The sequence below is a fragment of the Lynx rufus genome, unplaced genomic scaffold, assembly GCF_022079265.1.
Source record: "Lynx rufus isolate CCGP_SWC_20201006 ecotype Redwood Valley unplaced genomic scaffold, mLynRuf1.p SCAF_25, whole genome shotgun sequence".
Lineage (NCBI taxonomy): Eukaryota > Metazoa > Chordata > Mammalia > Carnivora > Felidae > Lynx > Lynx rufus.
In genome coordinates, this window is record NW_025814840.1 from 16,565,457 (window position 1) to 16,585,147 (window position 19,691).

The 19,691-nt window shown below is 47.2% G+C and overlaps 1 protein-coding gene across 1 annotated transcript in view; it reads right to left on the bottom strand.

Moving 5' to 3' along the window:
* DISC1 (DISC1 scaffold protein) overlaps positions 1–19,691 on the bottom strand; it is a 307,604-nt gene that overhangs the window by 249,018 nt on the left and 38,895 nt on the right. The window contains exon 3 of the mRNA XM_047088671.1: positions 11,053–11,203. Coding sequence (XP_046944627.1) covers positions 11,053–11,203 — 151 coding nt within the window. The remainder of the gene's footprint in view (positions 1–11,052; positions 11,204–19,691) is intronic.

The window sequence follows — 19,691 nt, forward strand, 5'->3', positions numbered from 1 at the left end:
GACCTAAGAGGAAGTATTATTATTAGAGTTTTGCCACTGAGGAAGCAGGTGTCAGGGGCATTCAGTGACTTGCTCTCGGTCACAGTGAGAACAAACAGCAGAGTCCAGGGGTCAGGGGTGCATCCGGCTGATCCCCCCTTTCCCAGTCCTTTCCTGGACAACCTGATCCCGTTTAGGCTCTCGGCAAGATTATAAACTTCTGTTTCCTCCTGGCTTCTAATCACACGCCACCCACACCCACAGATTAAGTCCCCTTGCTTGCTCCCCAGCAGGCCCAGCTGAGAATGAAAGGGAGGGCTCAGCACGGGGAGGGAGGTGAGCTTTGAGCCCTAGTTCTGCCTTTTTCTAGCCGCGAGTCCTTGGATTCATTAAAGCTCTCTGAACCTCACCTTCCTCGTTTTTAAAATGAGGAAGGCGGTGAGGATGATGATGCCTTCCCTATATGGCTGATTACGAGGGTCCTAATCAATTTATTCAACAAATGAACGCCGTGCACCTACTGGGCGCAGGCCCCACCCTCGCACCAGGTAGGAAGAAGGAGGCAGAACCCCTCGGCCCTCAGAGAGCTTTGCTGTTTGCCGTCCCTCGTGTGTCGTGTTTGCATCGGGAAAATGACCTCTGGATGCATGTCCAGTGGGCACACGGTCCTACACAGTGAAGATTACAGATGAAATGTCCCTGAGGATCTTTACACGTATCAGAAGAGGAAGTCTCTGGAACAAAACCATCACCAACTACTGACGTCCGTGGGAATGGGACGTGCTTCCCCCTCTGGGCTCCAGAGTCTTGGCCTGTCTCGCAGCCACGTGCTCCAGACTGACAGCCTCAGGAGGGGAAAGAACTCACCTCATCTTGTGCTCTGCACTGAGTAGGGGCTTAGCAAATATTTGTTCAATGATCTCATGAGTCCGTGGCCTTAGGAAATCCAGAAGTCGTTTATATTCAGCTTTCTATTTCATCGGATCATTTCTTTGCACTAATTTATTTCCCAATTTGCTCTGCTTATGCAAATATTAAGAGTTTCCTGAATTTCCTAAATAGATACCATCTGGGTCGGGCTGGGAGTTATTGAAGGAAATCAACATAGAATTGAAAATTAGCTACAGAGACGCTACAGGTGGGTAACTGGGAATTCTCCATATTATTGTTAATCACATTCATTACTAAAGCCATAAGAAAAGCCCCTGTGATTAACCAAAACTCATCTCCCTGTCTCGCACTCTTTGACTCTGAGTATAGAAAGCCATCCATAGATGGCTGAGAGGCGGCCCCAGGACACGCTGTGGCTCAGTAATGAAGCCAGGGACAGGTGTCTGTTGTTCAGATGTTCAGTCCTCTGAGCCAGGCTCCCTCTTCCTTCTACCGTGTTGTTCCCTTTATATTTAATAATTCTCAATGTGTAATCCCTAATGTCAGTGCAAATTAGCATTGCTGCCATAAACTAATCAGTATGTAAAATGAGCAAGTCCCTGAGGGGCAAGAATTAAAAACATGAGGGTTGGAATGTTAGAACAGCCCTGGGTGCCAACAGGGACTCGGGGTCTCTAAGACCCTACCCTGCGCCGCCGGGTTTCAAACAGGCCCCCATCTGGGGCTGCCCAGTGCTGGAAAAATCCTGGCCTTTCTCCTTGTGTCTTTTCCACTAGCCAGTTAAAGGATAAACCCATTTGGAAAATAAGGTCCTACGCCACTGAAAGCAGTAAGAACATTTCTCTTCCCAGCGACCCCACGCACCATGTGGCTTTTGTGAGTGTGTAGTTCAACAATACTGAGGAAGGAATGAACACTCTGGGGGTTGACGCCTCTGGAATCACGTGGTTAAGTGTGTGCCTGAGATGAACACACATCACTACCTCCTCCCTAGCCAGCACCTGAGGCCCCAGAGCTCTCCCGCACCTTCCTTTTGCTCTGATGGTTGCCTTCAGAAGTACGTAGAGTGAGAATGTTACAGGGCAGGAGAGAGGCCAGACGATGCACCTGCTAGGACAGCCCATGCCAGAAGGGCTCATGGCAATGGCTATGGTTTACAGAGCTGTGTATATAATACAGAAGGTCCCTTTCCCCGACAGAAATGTGTCTTCACGGTGCTAAAAATATTGCTGTTTTGTGCCACTTCTGGAATCAAAGAATTTTAGTCAAGGAAAAAACCAACATTTACCAAGGCCAGTGCTCTCATTATTACAGTTGGGAAAACCTCAGTTCAAATGACTATTTCTTACAGCCCCTCTGAATACCTTTGCTCATTGCTGTCCCCCATGGATGACCATTCTAACAAATTCATGTCATGTGACTTCCGTGTTTCCACCCCTCCCTCTTTGGGAAGATGGTGAGAAAGAAGTGGTTTGCGCCAGCCATATAATCACTGAAGTGTGGTTTAAATCTAGACATCGCTGGGGCGCCTGGTGGCTCAGTCAGTTAAGCATCCGACTTTAGCTGGGGTCATGATTTCACGGTTTGTGGGTTTGAGCCCCGTGTCAGGCTCTGTGCTGACAGCTCAGAGCCTGGAGCCTGCTTCGGATTCTGTGTCCCCCTCTCTCTCTCTCTGCTCCCCCCACCTCCACTCGTACTCTGTCTCTCTCTCAAAAATAAACATTAAAAAATAAAAATAAAAAATCTAGACATCGCTTCCTCAGCCAATGAAATATTGTAAATTATCAAGGCCACTGTGAAAGCACAAATACCATAAAAATGCAGATAACTTTACAGTTCTGCCTTTATATATATGTAGTTCTATCTATCTATGGTAGATAGATAGATCTACATATAGATATGAATCTGATTTGTATCTACAAAGTAAGCAGAATAGGGGTACCTGGGTGGCTCAGTCAGTTAAGCGTCTGACTTCAGCTCAGGTCATGGTCTCACGGATCGTGGGTTCAAGCCCCGCCATCGGGCTCTGTGCTGACAGCTCGGAGCCTGGAGCCTGCTTCAGATTCTGTGTGTGTGTGTCTCTCTCTCTGCCCCTCCCCCACTTGTGCGCACGCTATCTCTCTCTCTCTCTCTGTCTCTCTCTCTCTCAAAACTAAATATTTTTTTAAAGTATTTAAATAAATGAAGAGTCAGAATAGGAGACGAAACATCCTTGTCTTCTATAGTCCTATCCCACTCAGAGAAATGACTACACTGCAAGGGGGCACACGGATATTTATGTGGGTTTGTGACAGCTACGCCCAATACAAATGGCTCCAGGACAGACTTCAGTTGAATGGGAGCAAAGAGGATGGCATGGGAGACGTTTATTTGGAAGATTTTATTTAGAATCCACTAATTCGAAAACAAACTCGGAGGAGTCCTCTGCGGCACACCGCACGTACTCTTCTCCACTTTTCCTTCCCTCCCATCTCCAGGCGATGACAAGGGGTCGGCGGCGGGTCTCCATTAGCCATACCGATGCCAGTCTGGTGCCTCACCTTGAGCCCCGATTCAGGCTTCAGAAACATGCCCTGCTGTGTCTAGATAATGATGGCCTTGTTACGTGGTACCGTAATGTAGTCATCCCGTTTTGCACCTCTGGTAAAACGTGTCTGTAACAGTCATTTTCTCATCTTACGGAGCCCACTGTCATGGATTTCCATGGTGGGGTGGTCCCAACATGACAATTAAATGAAAATAAAGAATCACACATTTCAAAGGGACTAGAGGAAGAACTGGTCGGCGGAAAAATGACTCAGCCCAGAAGCATCACGGACTACACGATACTCATCTCTCCTGTTCCCCACCTGAAAGGAAGTATGTGAGCAGGAAATATTTGGACAGGCTAACCGGAGGAGCTCCGCCTTGATAAGCCCCATCGGAAAACCATTGTATATCTCTGTTTTTAAACTTGGCTGTATTTTATCCGCTTGTGTTTTAAGTTATCCGTCGGGAAACAGTCTTTGATAAAGGACATTTTGCACACACGCACACAATTTAGGCTGTAGATATGACCAATTTTAAAGTACATATTGCTGAAGGTCCAAGGGGAAAATACACAGGAGGTATACAGTCCAAGAAATACAGGACATTAATGAGAAAATTATCAGTCGCAGGTGTGATAGTCAACCAAAGCCCTCTCTTAACAGAAAGTAAAAAATAACTCTTTTGACTAGAGGACAGATACAGTAGGAATAGATGCCCCTCTGTCCCCTTCTGATCGCTGCTGTCACAGGATATTGAAATGTAATTTTCTGATTGCTCTAGAATCAGAAGCTAGAGCTGAAACGCAGGCCCAAACGCTTTCCATTCTAAACTGCTCTAACAGCGGGGTACGGTGCCCCACGCCAGGCACCGCACAAGCAATACTACCACAGCCAACCACCACTCAACACACACACCCACTGGCCATGTAGGAAATGGAGCTTTCATGAGACATGCTTCTCCTTCCCCTTTCCACAACCCCACGGGGGGGTGAGGAGGGAGGAAACTCTCCCACTCAATCCAAACAAAGACAAGAACATCCACCAGACCCCCTCACAAAGACTGGGGGTGCCCTGTAAGCAGGAACACCTGATTCTCCAACATGGACATCTGTCTAAGTTGGGGTTCTCTTAACAGAAAGTCTGAGACAAGGATCTGAGTTTGGGCTATTTTCTGGAGAAGTGATTCCCAAGAAACTAAGAATGAGGAAGCGAGAAGCAGGAAAAGTGAACCAACGGTATGTTACTGAGCTGATCACCACAGGGACAACTGGGGCCCAATCCTACCAGGAACCGCCTGGAAAAACGTGTGGAATGTGTTTCAGAACTGTCGCCCCAGAGGCTGGGGAGGGTGGCACATCTATCCACCAACTCCCACCCCAGTGCTTGACAGCTGCCCTCAGGGGCATTCATTACCCACTCCCCGTCCTCACAAGCTTCAGAGCACGTCGTGTGGCACGCAAACCTGTTGGGAGCCGCAGGTGGACAGAACTGTCCAGAGCTGGAACGGAAATCGGAGGGAGGCCAAGAGATCGAGATAGAGGACATCAAATGTCTGCAGCAATGTGTGCTCTCACACAACTGACTTTCTGATGTATCACTACCCCCTCAAGCAGGGATAAAGAAGTTGGAGGGGCGCCTGCGTGGCTTAGTCAGTTAAGCGTCCGACTCTCGGTTTTGGCTCAGGTCTCGAGCTCATGGCTGGTGAGTTCGAGCCCCACGCTGGACTCTGAGGGACAGTGCGGAGCCTGCTTGGGATCCTCTCTCTCCCTCTCTCTCTGTCCCTCCCCCTCTCACTCTCTCTGTCTCTCTCAAAATAAATAAATAAACTTAAAAAGAAGAAGAAGAAATTGGAGAGCCACGGCAAGGCAGAGAGGTCTGCAATGGGACAGCCTGAATGCCTACCGTTCGGTGTAGCAAAGATAGGTGAACTTCCCGTGAATCGAGTAGACGTCGCAAACATTAACCTCCCCAAAAGTGTGCCCGTTGGGCAAGGGGACCCACAGAAAGAGGCTGAGTAATATGTGAAAAGGGGTGGTTACCCAGGTGGGCTGGGAAAGGTTGAATTCACCTCAGGGTCTGGGCATGGGGGGGGGGGGAGGGGGCTGTGGTGTAGTCTGGAGAACCCACGTGTGGGTGCCCCTGGACAGTGAGTGTGCCAACGCCTGCACACGGGGTGTTCCAGTCTGTTAGCCAGGGAGGCAGCGATGACCAACAAGGAGAGGGTTACAGACAATGGACAGGGAGAGATTCGAAATGGATATGGGAGATTAAAGTTTCAAACTGGACCCGGGGGGCTGAACATCAGTAACTGAAAATGAGCCAGACGTCCGTGGTACCTGCCCAGGCTATCATGGGCAATGGGAAGATGTGTCCAGCAGAACACGACAGAGACCGGAGAACAGGAAGACCATGGTGTGTTTGCACCTCCCCTGAACAGAGCCGCCACAGTGAACCGGTTATCTTACTGAGCAAAGTGGGACCAAAAACCAGGCCAGGCTCCCAACCACGTGAGTGCCGGTACCTGCCACTGGTGGAGTCAGGTTAATCCGCGAAGGGACGGTGAAGCTGTCTGGGCTGCGGAAGAAACCTGAACGAATGGAGTGTGATTCGGCGCAGTATTCTACTCGAGACCCAGAGAATTCAACAGTGGTTTTTAAAAAGCTGAATGGACCAGTGGCGCCCGTTGTATGGCTCAGTATGGATTGTGTGGCTCAATCCGTTGAGAGTCCGGCTTCAGCTCAGGTCATGACCTCACGGTTCGTGAGTTCGAGCCCCGCGTCGGTCTCTGTGCTGGCAGCTCAGAGCCTGGAGCCCGCTTCGGATTCTGTGTCTCCCTCTCTCTCTCTGCCTCTCCCCCACTCACATTTTGTCTCTGTCTCTGAAAAATGAATAAACCTTAAAGAAAAAAATTTTTTAAATAAACACTAAAAGAAAAATTTTTAAGTGGAATGGACCAGATTATTAACAACAAAGTGACAGTAAAAATAAAAAATGAAATACAGTGACTGATGTACTTGGGTGTTTGCATTTCCTTCAATCTTATTCTAAAGCAAATTTGCTTAACCTGAGATGCAAAGACCCCTCCTCCCCTGCAGAGTGAATGGCTAAGCCTCAGAAGATCTGTGAGCCTGTGGAAACTGCAGGCAATCAATCGTTTGCGTGGTTGTACATATGTGGTTTGGTGATGATGGAAGGAGCCTCTAGCTCTCATCAGATTCTCAAAGAAATACCTGATCCCCAAAAGGGTAGGTGTCACTTATTTGTGCCGTTCATCAGTACTGAAAATTTCCCATGTCAATGCAACTATTTCGTTTCTACAGGAAAAGTACAGTTCATCAAAAAGTATTCCGTTTCCTTCTTGACTCAGAGAGAGCCCCCGGCCTGTAAGAAATATTTCTGTCCCGGCTCCATCCTGACTCCAAGGCTGTGTGAGCTCCAGTCCTGCACCGTGGCCTCCTGGTGGCCGCCGTGAGAACTGCAGCCACAGTCCCTGCTTTAGGGGAAACCCGTGAGTTCAGACACCCCTGTGGGTGATCTATATTACAGGGCTAGATGGGCAGCTGGTCCACTGAAAGACAATTTTCTAAAAATTATTAATAACTATGTAATTCTAGTAATATGCATTAGAAAAATTTAGGAAGTTGATTTTGAGTCATTATGTTCTAATTGTGTTAATAATAGGCCAGGTGGATTTGGCAAAAGAAAAACCACAATAATACGTACGTAACTGAAGTTTGGAAAATAGTGATCTAATTCAATCCTCTCGTTTTCTGGTGAGGAAGTGAAGTGTGAAGAAGTTAGGAAACTATGCCAGGTTAGCAGAAGACACGGGATCAGAACTCAGGTTTCCTGACCTATAATCCAGGGTTCTCTAAGATTCTATAAAAGTTCTTCCGACTGGAGGTGTCAGAACAAAGGCTGAAGGAGCATGTTCTCTAGGACAACTGGACCACATTAGAGTGAAAGTTCTCTCTCTTTCTCTTTCAATAAATATTCACATATATCTTTGTGAACCCCTACATAGATACATCCACATATGATCACATTCACTCATTCAGTGAACATTTATGGAATACCTATTTGGGGTCAGCCACTGTTCTAGCCTCCAGGGATAGAAAGATAAATATAACACAGTCTTGTCCGCAAGGAGCTCACAGCCTGAAGAGTAGACAGGTACTCAAGGAAATAGATTTATTTATTTAAGACCCAAGACAGGGGTGAAGTAATTCAAGGTGATTCAAGGGGAGACGGTGTGATTTCTGGACAAGGCTTCACAAGGGTGGTAGCTGAGCTGATTCTCGAACAATGAGCTCTTGAGAGGTGATAATGGTGGGGTAGGTGCAAGATCATAGAATTCAGAAACATTCACAGCATTTAGGTAACTTCTAATACTTCAGTAGGTGTGGATTGTAGGTGTTGGTGATGGCTAGTTATATTCTGGGCTCCTGATGGTGAAGAGCTAGATTGGAAAAGCACTGAATGTCATGCTAAGTAAGCAGCACAGATTTTATCCTGAAAACACTGAGGGCGACTGGGCGTCACATGATATTCCCATCTGTGGCACTGTGGAGAATGAGTGAGAGGGAATAATACTGGAGTCAGAAACACCAGCAAGGAAACCATGGCAATAATCCAGACTAGAAACTCTAAAGCACAACCAAGGCAGTTTGACATGAATGAGCAAAGTGGGTGGTGAGCTGAGGTTAGACAGTAGAGTCAACCATGAAATTGGAAGTGAGGAAAAAGGAGGAGCCAAGTATGTCTCAGAGTTCTTCCTTGGGTAACTGGGTAGATGACTGAGTCGGTAACTGAGAGTGGGGATGTCAGAGAAGGGGCTGATGGGGGAGAAGAATAGCGAATCTAATAAATAGATAATTTTAAGATGAATTTCCTAAAGGCAAGGATAAAAAGATACTAAACTTTTTAGGATGAAATAAACAGACAGCAAACTTGATAAAGGTCAGTGAGATGTTCAATAAAGGCCAAATGGTAGGTTGCAACTCTGGAGAGGGATCAGGGCTAAGAATATAAATTAGAGGAAAATTAGTATGTTAAGGGTACCCGAAACACAGGGGTATTTGAGGTCACCCAGAAGGAGAATATATAAAGTGAGAAGACAGGATAGGCTAGAGCAGAAGACAGAGGAACATCAGTATTAAGGAAATGGGGAGAGAAACTGGAGTTCTCAAGAGGTTGAGAAGAATGGCCAGCTGGGTAGCAAGAGGACCAGGAAAAGGGTGAATCGTGACAGTCTAGGGGAGAGAGAGTTTAAGAATGAATTTGATTGATGAAATGTTACAGACCTCATGGTGATACAGAGCAGAATAAGAGTGGAAAATGCCTTTTGGGTTTAACAGAAAATCATTGCTGACTGCTGCAGTGATAGAGACAGAAATCAGATCAGAGATAAAAATCAGGTCAGATATCAGACCATGGAGGTCAGGTCCCATTCACTCCAAAAGTGAACATGAACTAAAAGCACAGCGTGCAGGTAACCCCTGGGCGGGGAAGGACAGAGGATAACAACAAAGCAAGCCAACAGTTTCTACTGGCTCAATAAGTGGTTAATAAAGGCCTCCACTTTTATGAGGAGAATATTAAGTTGGACCCTATGAAACTGCCATATTTATAAGTCACAGTCAGATGTAAGGAATGTCAGATGTTGTCACCCAACTGAGTGAGAATGGGTGATACCGACTGTATCGTCGTTCCTCATGTTCTGCGAGAAACTCAGCCAAGATCAGCGCATCGCTCTCCACTCAAATCACATGGAGGCTAAAGAGACAATAATGGACAAGCCTTGGCCAGACTTAGGCAGCTCAGCGAGCTAGTTCCAAGCCAAGACTCGCACCAGGCAGCCAGCACCATGCCCGGGCTCAGCACCCACCTGCTGGGGGGTCTGCACAAGCTCCTTAACCTCTCCTGGACCTTGTATAAATATAAAGACAGATGATGATGATGATGATGATGACATCAATCTCCATGGCGATGCAGTTAATAAAATAGTTCTGCCTCCTAGAATTGTCTAGAGGACTAAATATGAACTACTTCCCATCCACTGAAGGAAGAATAGACAAGCAAAATGTGGCACATCCGCGCCACAAAATACTGCTCAGCCTTACAGAGGAAGGAAATCCTGATACATGACACAACATGGATGAACCCTGAGGACATTCTGCTGAGTGAAATAAGGTTCCGGAGGGGAGTCAAATTCGGAGCCAGAAGCTGGGGGCAGAATGGGGAGGGGGGAGTCCGTGCTTAACAAGGACACAGTCTCAGTTTAGGAAGATGGAAAGAGTTCTAAAGATGGGTGGCGGTGATGGTAACGCAACAATGTGGATGCACTTTACGTCTCTGAGCGGTACACTTAAAAATGGTTGAAATGTCAAATTTCGTGTCACATACATTTTATCGCAATAAAAACGGGGAAAAAAGTAGTGAATTCCTAAATCACTCAGTCATTGTTATGCAAATGTTGTTAAATAAATAGAAACACAATGCATTGGCAGATGTCGCATGACCCAAGACCAGAAATAACCCCAAAGCACAGAAGAAAGAAAGAATTCAGTAGAAAGTCAAGTTGGGAAGGACCCCACATGAGTGAGAAAGGGAGGGGAAATGAGGCGATACCTCAGTGTTGATGAAAAACTGCATCGATAAAGGAGGTGGAATCCACCTGCTCTTTAAGAAGCCCAGTGAAAGTTCACTCAACAAATATTTATAAGGAAGCACCTCCCAGGTGCCAGGCACTCTGGCACGTGCTACCAGCAAAACTGTAGGGCAAGAACATGAGAAAATGATTGGCACAGCTGTCAAGACAGGCTGTAGGGAGACACCAAGGCAGATGAAACGTATAATGGCACGTACACTTCATAGGAATGAGCCAGACCATCTTGTGACTGCCAGGGCCACCCGGCAGTCGGAAACACAGTGTGGTTGCTGAAGCCATGTTTACGACTAAGGAGAAGCCGACCTGAGCTGTGATTAGGCTGACAGCACCCATCGCAAACCTGTTCCCTCACAAGCCCTTTCCCAGAAGAGGGGCAACAAGCAGGTAGAGGAGAGCGGTGGTTCTCAGACTTGTCAGACATGCCAGCGCCTGGGACCCACCCCCAGAGAGCCTGACTCAGTCCGTCTGGGTGGAAGCTGGGCATTTCAAGTCTCCAGGTGATTCAAACATGCAGCCGGATTGAGAGCCCCTGCATCACAAAGAGCAATTGCTCCCTGTAGAGCAGGGATCCCAGGGGCCCCTCGGGTAGCAGAAACAGCAAAGGTTGATTGGCAGCTGGAAGTGACCGTCAGGAGGATGTGTTTTTCCCCTTCAGTCAGAGACGAACACCTGTGGATCTCACAGGCTTGACCAAGGGGCTCCTGACAAGAGGAAACCCATCCCTCCTTCTGAGAAGGCTGGCTTCCCAGGGGAAGCTTGGTATCCAGGCTGTGCCCTGTGGATACCAAGGGTCTCGCCCCGTCACTTAGCAGAAGCGGCTTCTTAGGGGAGCGTGACCCACACCGGTCACTCCCTCTGGAAGGAACCACCCCCACCTGCCCAGCCAACAAAAGGGTGCTTCCCAGGAAAAAGCAGCTGAGGGTCTCCCTAGGTATTCACCACGTGGGAGCAGGAGAGGAAAGTGGGGGCGATCCAAGTACTCACAGCTGGGAGGCCCTGTGGCGCAAGGCTGCCTGGGCCTGTGCGTCCAGGTGGCCCAGGAGGCTGCAGAGGGCCGGCTGCCTCGAAGGAAGCTGGAAGTGTGGGCTGCCTTTCTCCTTCTCCAGCTCTTCCAATCTGTGTCTTAACGCCTCAGCTGACAACCCAAAACAGGAGAGAGAGATAGAACCGTGAAACTCAAAATAGGTAATGCAGCGTCCCAGAGCCCCACTCCCAGCCAACGTTCAGCTTAACGATGCAACACAACCGTGTCTGGTGCCCGCAACTCCACCTCTCAGCTGGTGCTTCCGAGAATCTTCTTTTCATTGACTTCACAGCCCCCCCTACTTTTTGTGCTTCCAAATATCAGAATGTACACTGTAGGTATTTATATCATGGTCATAATTATGATCATCCTATAGGAGGACACTTGATATTAATTTTTTTTAATTTTTTAATGTTTATTTATTTTTGAGACAGAGACAGAGCATGAGCAGGGGAGGGGCAGAGAGAGAGGGAGACACAGAATCTGAAGCAGGTTCCAGGCTCTGAGCTGTCTGTCGGCACAGAACCCAACGCAGGGCTTGAACCCACAAACTGTGAGATCGTGACCTGAGCTGAAGTCGGACGCTTAACCGACTGAGCCACCCAGGCGCCCCAACGTTATTTTTAAAACCATGGTTTTCACTCGGGAGAAAACCTGCTCATTTTGATGAGTTTGGGGTCTTCAGTTGAAAAATGTCAGTGCCCAAGCTTGGACTTTAAGGATGTTTCCTTACAAACTGCCCATCAAGACAGAACCAATTACAATCACTAAGGTCATTGAAGCGATGTTTCAGTTCTATGTTACAGATGACCATATGTCCACCTCCGTTATCAGGTAGGGGTCCTATTACTTTTTAATGACCTTAAGTTTCCCTAGGACAAGGTGCAGATGCAGAATCACTGTAAAACAGTTTTTCTCTAGAAAAGTAAGCTTGAGAAATTGGAATCCCCTCCAATAAGAACTTTTCTAACCAAACACCTGAAGAATTGGAAAGTCTCCCCTAAAGCCATTTCTGCAGAAATATTAAGACTGGGTTCAAAAATACCATCCATCAGGGGTGCCTGGGTGGCTCAGTCGGTTAAGCGTCCAACTCTTGGTTGCGGCTCAGGTCATGATCTGAGATCATGAGATTGAGCCCCGAGGCAGGCTTTGCACTGACAGCGTGGAGCCGGCTTCGGGTCCTCCCCCCCACTCTCTCTCTCTCTCTCTGCCCCTCCCCCACTTGCCCACCTCCCCCAAAATAAATAAAGAAGCTTTTTAAAAAAATTAATCTTTAAAAATATCATCCATCAGATCTTCACTCCTGCTGCTCCTTGCCAGGCGAGTCAGCAGAAATTTGATGGCCTCCACCCTTGGGTAGTAGGTGGGCTCTGGGGCCACCCAGGACCCCAGGAAGCCACTTCTGGCCATGAGCGCCTACTGCTTACCCTGACGTGCAGTGGAAACATTAGCGTCTTCTGTGTGTGCCATGATGGGAAGATGTTTGGGAGGCCCAACCCTAGACCATGCTTCTTTACATATCCATGGCCCTCAGGGCATTTTCCAACTAGGCCGTTTCTAGAAGACCCAGTTTTATTTATAAAACTCTTTGGACAAAACTTTTTGCCGTATACCAGCAGAGGTCAACGCTAAGCACGGTGCACCCTCGACATGACGCCTCTCTCTTCCTGCCCTACTCCCAAGGTGCGCACTTGGGCAGAGGAAAGGCAGGCCTCAGGTGTTGTGGGCAGCAGACAACCTCCCCCAGCCATATACATTGGGACCAACGGCCAGGAACTTGCTAAGAGAATTTATTTGCCAAGGATTCATTCTAACAATACCAGAAAGGGTCGTTTACTTACTTCAAGACCAAGTCACAGGGACCTGACAAGGGTTCTCAGTTGGTGCCACCTTGTTCAAGGTGACAAGACATCACACCAACAACACAGAGTGGACTCTGGCCTGGCAGTTGTCTCAGGATAACACCAAGATACACCTATTCCCTAACACCAAAAGCTTCAACCTTTTTTTTTTTTTTTTTTTTTTAAATTTTTTTTTTTTTTCAACGTTTTTTTATTTATTTTTGGGACAGAGAGAGACAGAGCATGAACAGGGGAGGGGCAGAGAGAGAGGGAGACACAGAATCGGAAACAGGCTCCAGGCTCCGAGCCATCAGCCCAGAGCCTGACGCGGGGCTCGAACTCACGGACCGCGAGATCGTGACCTGGCTGAAGTCGGATGCTTAACCGACTGCGCCACCCAGGCGCCCCAGCTTCAACCTTTTTAAAAACTGAATTTTATTTTTTTTTAATTTTTTTTGATGTTTATTTTTGATAGAGACACAGAGCACAAGCTGGAGAGGAGCAAAGAGAGAGGGAGACACAGAATCCGAAGCAGGCTCCAGGCTCCGAGCTGTCAGCACAGAGCCCGACACGGGGCTCAAACTCGTCAACTGCGAGATCATGACCCGAGCCGAAGTCAGACGCTCAACTGACTGAGCCACCCAGGCGCCCCGAAATGAATTTTATTTTAGTTAATTTTAAAATTTTTAATTAATTTTATTACTTAGTTGTTTACTTCATTCGTGCTATATACAATCAAAACTGCCATGAAAAGCAATAAATGCCTTACACGTGGTTTCAAATCCCGTCTTCCTGCTGTCGATGTGTATAGAGGTGTGTTACGCAGGGATTAGGACAAAGCCTGTGTTTGCTCCTTGGCTCTGCCGTTCCTAGCTGTCCCACCTTCATTTTAAGAATGTTCCCTTACAAACTTCCCATCAAGACAGAACCAGTTACAATCACTAAAGTCACTGAAGCCATGTTCCAATTCTATGTTACAGATGACCATATATCCACCTCTGTTATTTTACTTAGCCTGTCTACACATCAGCTTCCTAATCTGCAGAATTGGGGCTAATAACATGTACATCCTGAAGTTTCCTGAGAATTAACTGAGATCATCTACGCAAAGCATTTAGCATATGCCCAGCAGCCCAGCACCTAGCACGTGTCCAAAGGCTATCTTTGGTAGCGCCGTTAGGTAGTGGCCTTGGAGGGTTTGCACGGATGTTAGACCCCCAGCCTGGCCTCCCTCTGCCACCAGCTGTGTTCTAAACTGTCCCCTCCCACTGCCTGGTGAAAAGTGCTCAGAGACTGCAAACTGACCCAGCCAAATAAAACAGTAAATTGGCTGCCAAAAATCACATTCGCCATGAATTTCAAAGACAAATATGAATTATCCCAGGAAATACCTGTGATTAGCTGTGCTCTGCGTTGCCCCTCACCTTCGAAACTGTGACATCTAAAGTTATATCCGTGTTACGATTAGAAAGGTGTCCCAGGACAGTCACCACTGATTCTAATAGCTTATTGTCCCCAGTCTCTAAATGACCTACTCCCCGAGCTTCTCAAATGGCTGTCGGCTACTGCGGGTTCCACCTCACAGGCTGGCATCAGCTCTGCTTGGCATTAGGGTGCATTCTACTGGTTCCCCCAAAGTACGCCCCTATTCACTAATTTGCTATTGCAGACAGAGGGAGCTCCCAGCCAGGGCAAAGGCCCTGAGGCAGTGAACAAAGGGGAGACAGTGTTGGGGTGGACTTGGTCATCAGGGCTGCAGAGGCCACTGTAAGGACTGTCTGTTTATCTGGAGGGATGGGGAACCCCTGGAGAATTTTGAGCAGTGATATGACGTGACTGACTCTTGTTGAACAGGATAAGCCAGCTGCTCCCCTGGGAAGAGACCATACGGGGCAGAATCTCGGAAACCAGTCACGTGGGTATTGCGGTTCCCTGGACAAGGCCTAATGGTGCCCAGGACCTGCAAGTGAAACAGGGGTGGTGGAAAGTGCCGGGATTTGGGATATTCTCTGACAGATGGGATGTTGGGAATGGAGGAAGACAGTGACTCCAGTATTTGTGGCCCAAACCACCAGGACAAGGTTACTGTGAGCTGAGCTGGGGTAATCTGCCGTTCCCTCTGTCAGAAACACCCTTCCCCACAGCGACCCAGGCAAGCCATCCTCCCCCTCCAAATCTCCAGCCCCTCAAGTGGGTTCCCCAGGCTCTATGCCCCCTCAGCACACCCAGGCTTCTGCCCACACAAGGGCCTCACACTTGTCTCCACTTATTCAAGACCTCCTGTGTCCGTGAGAGAGGGACCGTGTCACCATGCTTGTCACTGTTTAAAGACCCACACAGGGAGGCTGCCTGGCTCAGAGTGAGCACACAAGTGTCCTGCTACACTCAAGTTAGGTTCCCTCATGGGGTTTCTTGCTTGGTAAGTTTTCTTAAGCCATTTTATATCGTTTTCATTAGCAAGTAAATGAACATAAAAACATAAAACTCTTCAAGTCTAAAAGGAAATCCACCGACTACCTTGCAAGATTTTACTCTTTCTGCCACAGGCCCTCACGGGGCCGCTGCCAGCCGGGCCCAGGCTTTGGGCTCCTGGACTTGTCACCATCCCAGGCTTCCACACCTCGGTGCTGTCCACGTCACTCAGGCCCGCGTCCCCATTTCCAGGCAGGCCACATCTCCCTCACTTCCGTGGGGTGAGTCACCTCTCTGCCTAAAAACCCATGTTCCTCCAGTGTTCCTGCACATGCTCAGCAGACCGCCCTTCCCAGCGCTCAGATGTGCACAAGCCAACGAATGAGTGACCAGACCAAGGAATGCAGAGACATCAGCTACGTCCCCGCACTGTGCCAAGCACATTCATACACACATCACAGAATGTTCTTGGAATCCTGGAGGACTCCGCCCGGCCTCCAGAACAAAGGCCCGACGTCTGTGGCACCAGCAAGGGCATCAGCAGGTTTGCTCAGCCTCGCTCTCTTCTCCCACACCGACACTCTGCTCCCTGAGTGACACGGTAAGGACACGGACTCACAGCACTAAGAATCAGGGCACCTGAATTCTATCACCGGCTTCAGCAGAGAGCATGCTTTTCTGACAAATCACTTCCTCCGTTCACGTCTCAGAGCCTCATCCAGCAGGTGGGAATAACATCGCCACAAGGTGTTTAATGAAATCATGGATGTCATCCAACAGCAAAGAGGTATATTGGACACCACCCTGTCTTCATCAGCTCAGCACCACAAGCGGGCGGCTGAACCAACAAACATTTATTTCTCACAGTCCGGGGATTAGAAGTCTGAGATCACAGCACCAGTACGGCCCGGTTCTGGGGACAGCCCGCCGTGAGGTGGCAGATGGCCAGCTTCCTGCTATGTCCTCACGTGACCAATAGAGAGTACGCTGGTCTCTTCTCATAAGGGCACTAATCCCACTCTTGGGAACTCCACCCTCATGACCTAATTCACGTGCCAAAGGCCCCACCTCCTAACACCATCCCAGTGGGATTCAGTCTCAACACGTGGATTTGGAGGGACACAAACATTCAGCCCGTGAAGGGAGAACCTTCAGCCAGAAGAAAAATGGTTCCTCTGGGAGAAAGGAGGGTTCAGAAATGTTTGAAAATAGCATCTTTCACCTCGTAAATGCCATGCTTATTATTTCATGTATTCACTCAGTTACAATACTTCTGATAACTCAGTGTTGCTAGGCTGTAGGGGCTAAAAAGATGAACAAGACAATTCCTTGGTTCTTAAGGAACTCAGTGACTGGGGACAGGGGTCAAAATTACAAATAGTTTCTTATCTTCCTGTGCAGAAAAGGTGGCCAGCAACCTGCCCCATTGGTATAGGGGGGCCATAAAGGAACACAAGGGTGGTGTTCCCACCAGCACCAAGGGTACAGGGGGCCAAGGGGCTTCCGGAAGCCACACAGAGGCAGGCAGTGGCATGGAGGTGGTGTGCCCAGTAGCACCTGTGAATGAGGGACATGAGGGGAGAGGAAGAGCAGGTGGAAGAGACAGCCAGAAGGCTAGGAGATAGGGTACACTGAGAAATAAATACAGTAATGGCACAAGTAAGTAAATATATGGAGGATAGAGAGAGCCAGGTTCCTTAGTATTTGGAGCATATACTTACAATTATGGAAAGGGGTAAGGGTAGAAAGCACTTAGGTGTGTTGCATTGAAATTTGGAAGTACTAGTGTGATCTGATGGTTTTTAATATCGATACACATAGAGATGGAAAGAGTTACAGATGTGTGTATTTGCAGTTACGTATATTTTCTGTCTTTACCCACCAAGAAAGCCTAGAAGCAATGATAACCCCAGGAGCAACGAGTAAACCAAGCACACAGATCCTGATTTCCAAAAACCATCCTCTGTGAAAGGAATCAGAGCCCTTTGGAGAAATGGCTGATTATAGGCCCGAGGCAGGGCCAGAATCTGAATACCTTGTTGCAGCAAAAAATTAGGACATGCTCAAGGACTGATGGAGACATGTCCATAGAATACAAGAGTCGATAAATTACAAGGAGCTCCCATAGGCCAAATCGGGTGTCATTTGAGAATCAAATAAATAATACTATCAATGAAGTACAATCCATTGAATAGAATAGGAACCCATACATCCATGCTAACAGAATGCCAACTAATAAAAAGGAACAGAGGGAGGTGAAGGGGGGGTGGGCTAGATGGGTGGTGGGCATTAAGGAGGGCACTTGTGTTGAGCACTGGATGTTATACATGAGTGATGAATAACTAAATTCTACTCCTGAAACCAATATTATGCTGTATGTTAACTAACTAGATTTTTTTTAAATTTTTAAACATTTTCATTTATTTTTCAGAGACAGAGAGAGACAGAGTGTGAGCGAGTGAGGGACAGAGAGAGAGGAAGACACAGAATCTGAAGCAGGCTCCAGGCTCTGCACTGTCAGCACAGAGCCCGATGTGGGGCTCGAACCCACGAACCATGAGATCATGACCTGAGCCAAAGTTGGATCGTTAACCAACTGAGCCATCGAGATGCCCCATAACTAACTAACTAAATAAATTTTTGAAAAAAAAAAGGAATGGAGGTTTGGTAAGGTGCAGGGTACCAGTGTATTCTTAAAATATCTCCCCACAATATACTAATAAGTGTCCAAAGGACAAATGGTAACTTTGTGGTGGAAAGACTTAGAAACCACCAGCACATCCAGATGGTCACAGCTACCCTCGGCAGTGGTGGGATGACGGGTCTACCTTGTGTGACACCTGATGAGAGACACCAAGAAGTACACAGTTTCATTTCCACAGTATTCCTGTCAAGGTCCTCATGACCTGAATCTAGTCATGTGGAAACATCAGTGGACCCAGACTGAAGGTCATCTGACAAAATGTAAGGTCTGCACCCCTTAGAACTTCCAAGGATGTAAAAGACTGAGTATTGCAGAATTGTTCCAAATAAGAGACTGAAGACACACAACTGCATGCAGTGCGTGAACCTTTCCTGAATCAGAATAGGAAGGAACAATGGTGGCCTTGTTGGTGAAATGCACATGGGGTCTGTAGGCAGGATAGGAGGAATGTATCAGTGTTGATTTCTTGTCCTGGAGCATTGCCACTTGCTGGCCTATAATTGTCCTTGTTTGGGGAAATAGTGAAGGGGGTACATAGGGCTGAAAGGGCATCATGTCTGCAGCTCACTCTCTGTGGAAAAAGGATAGTGATAATGCATATGTGCGCCAGTTGGAGAATCAGAGTGAGGGAGATATGCGAGTTCTTTGTACTATACTTAAATTTTTCTGTAAGTGGAAAATTATTATTTTTGAAATTCGTATTTTATTTTATTTTTTAGGGGTGGGGGGCAAAGAGAGACAGAGAGAGAGAGAGAATTCCAAGCAGGCTCCACACCCAGCATGAAGCCCGACCCAGAGCTCGATCCCACAACACCAGGACCATGACCTGAGCAGAAATCAAGAGTTAGACACTCAACACACTGAGCCATCCAGGTGTCTCTCAAACTTGTATTTTCATAATTTTTTAAAATATTTATTTTTAAATTATTATTTAAAAAAAATAGATAACCACAGCACTTTTAAATGCTGTATTCATGACTATTATGTCCATTTATTCATATGAATCCTGCTATGTGTTTAAGAAAATCTCTCCTATCAGGGCACCTAGGTGCAGTTGGTTAAGTGTCCGACTTCGGCTCAGGTCATGATCTCACGGCTTGTGAATTCGAGCCCTGCATTGGGCTCTGTACTGACAGCTCAGAGCCTGGAGCCTGCTTCAGATTCTGTGTCTCCCTCTCTCCCTGCCCCTCCTCCACTCATGCTCTGTCTCTCTCTCCTTCAAAAATAAATAAACGTTAAAAAGAAAAAAGAAAATCTCTCCTATCATTCTATTTGGCCCAGTGGTTGAGGAATAATAACTCACTTTCTCCATCTTTTCTTCCTTTAAAACCTCTGCAAGCTTTCTGTAGACATTGTTAATCTGATTTCAGTTTGAAGCTCAAGATTTAAAGCCAGAATTGTAGAGAGTGATGCACACAGCAGGTGCTGAATAAATGTGGTCCACTGACCATTTGAGTGACAGGATAGCAATGATATTAGAAATTTTGGTTGCATTTTGTAAATATAGCTGAATGGTAAAAAAAAAAACATAAAAAACAAAACTCAAAGTTAACTACAGAAGACATTATCAAGGGTTAAGCAAAATGATACATTGAATAATATGTTCTAATTGATACAGTATATTCAATTTATGGATCTAACA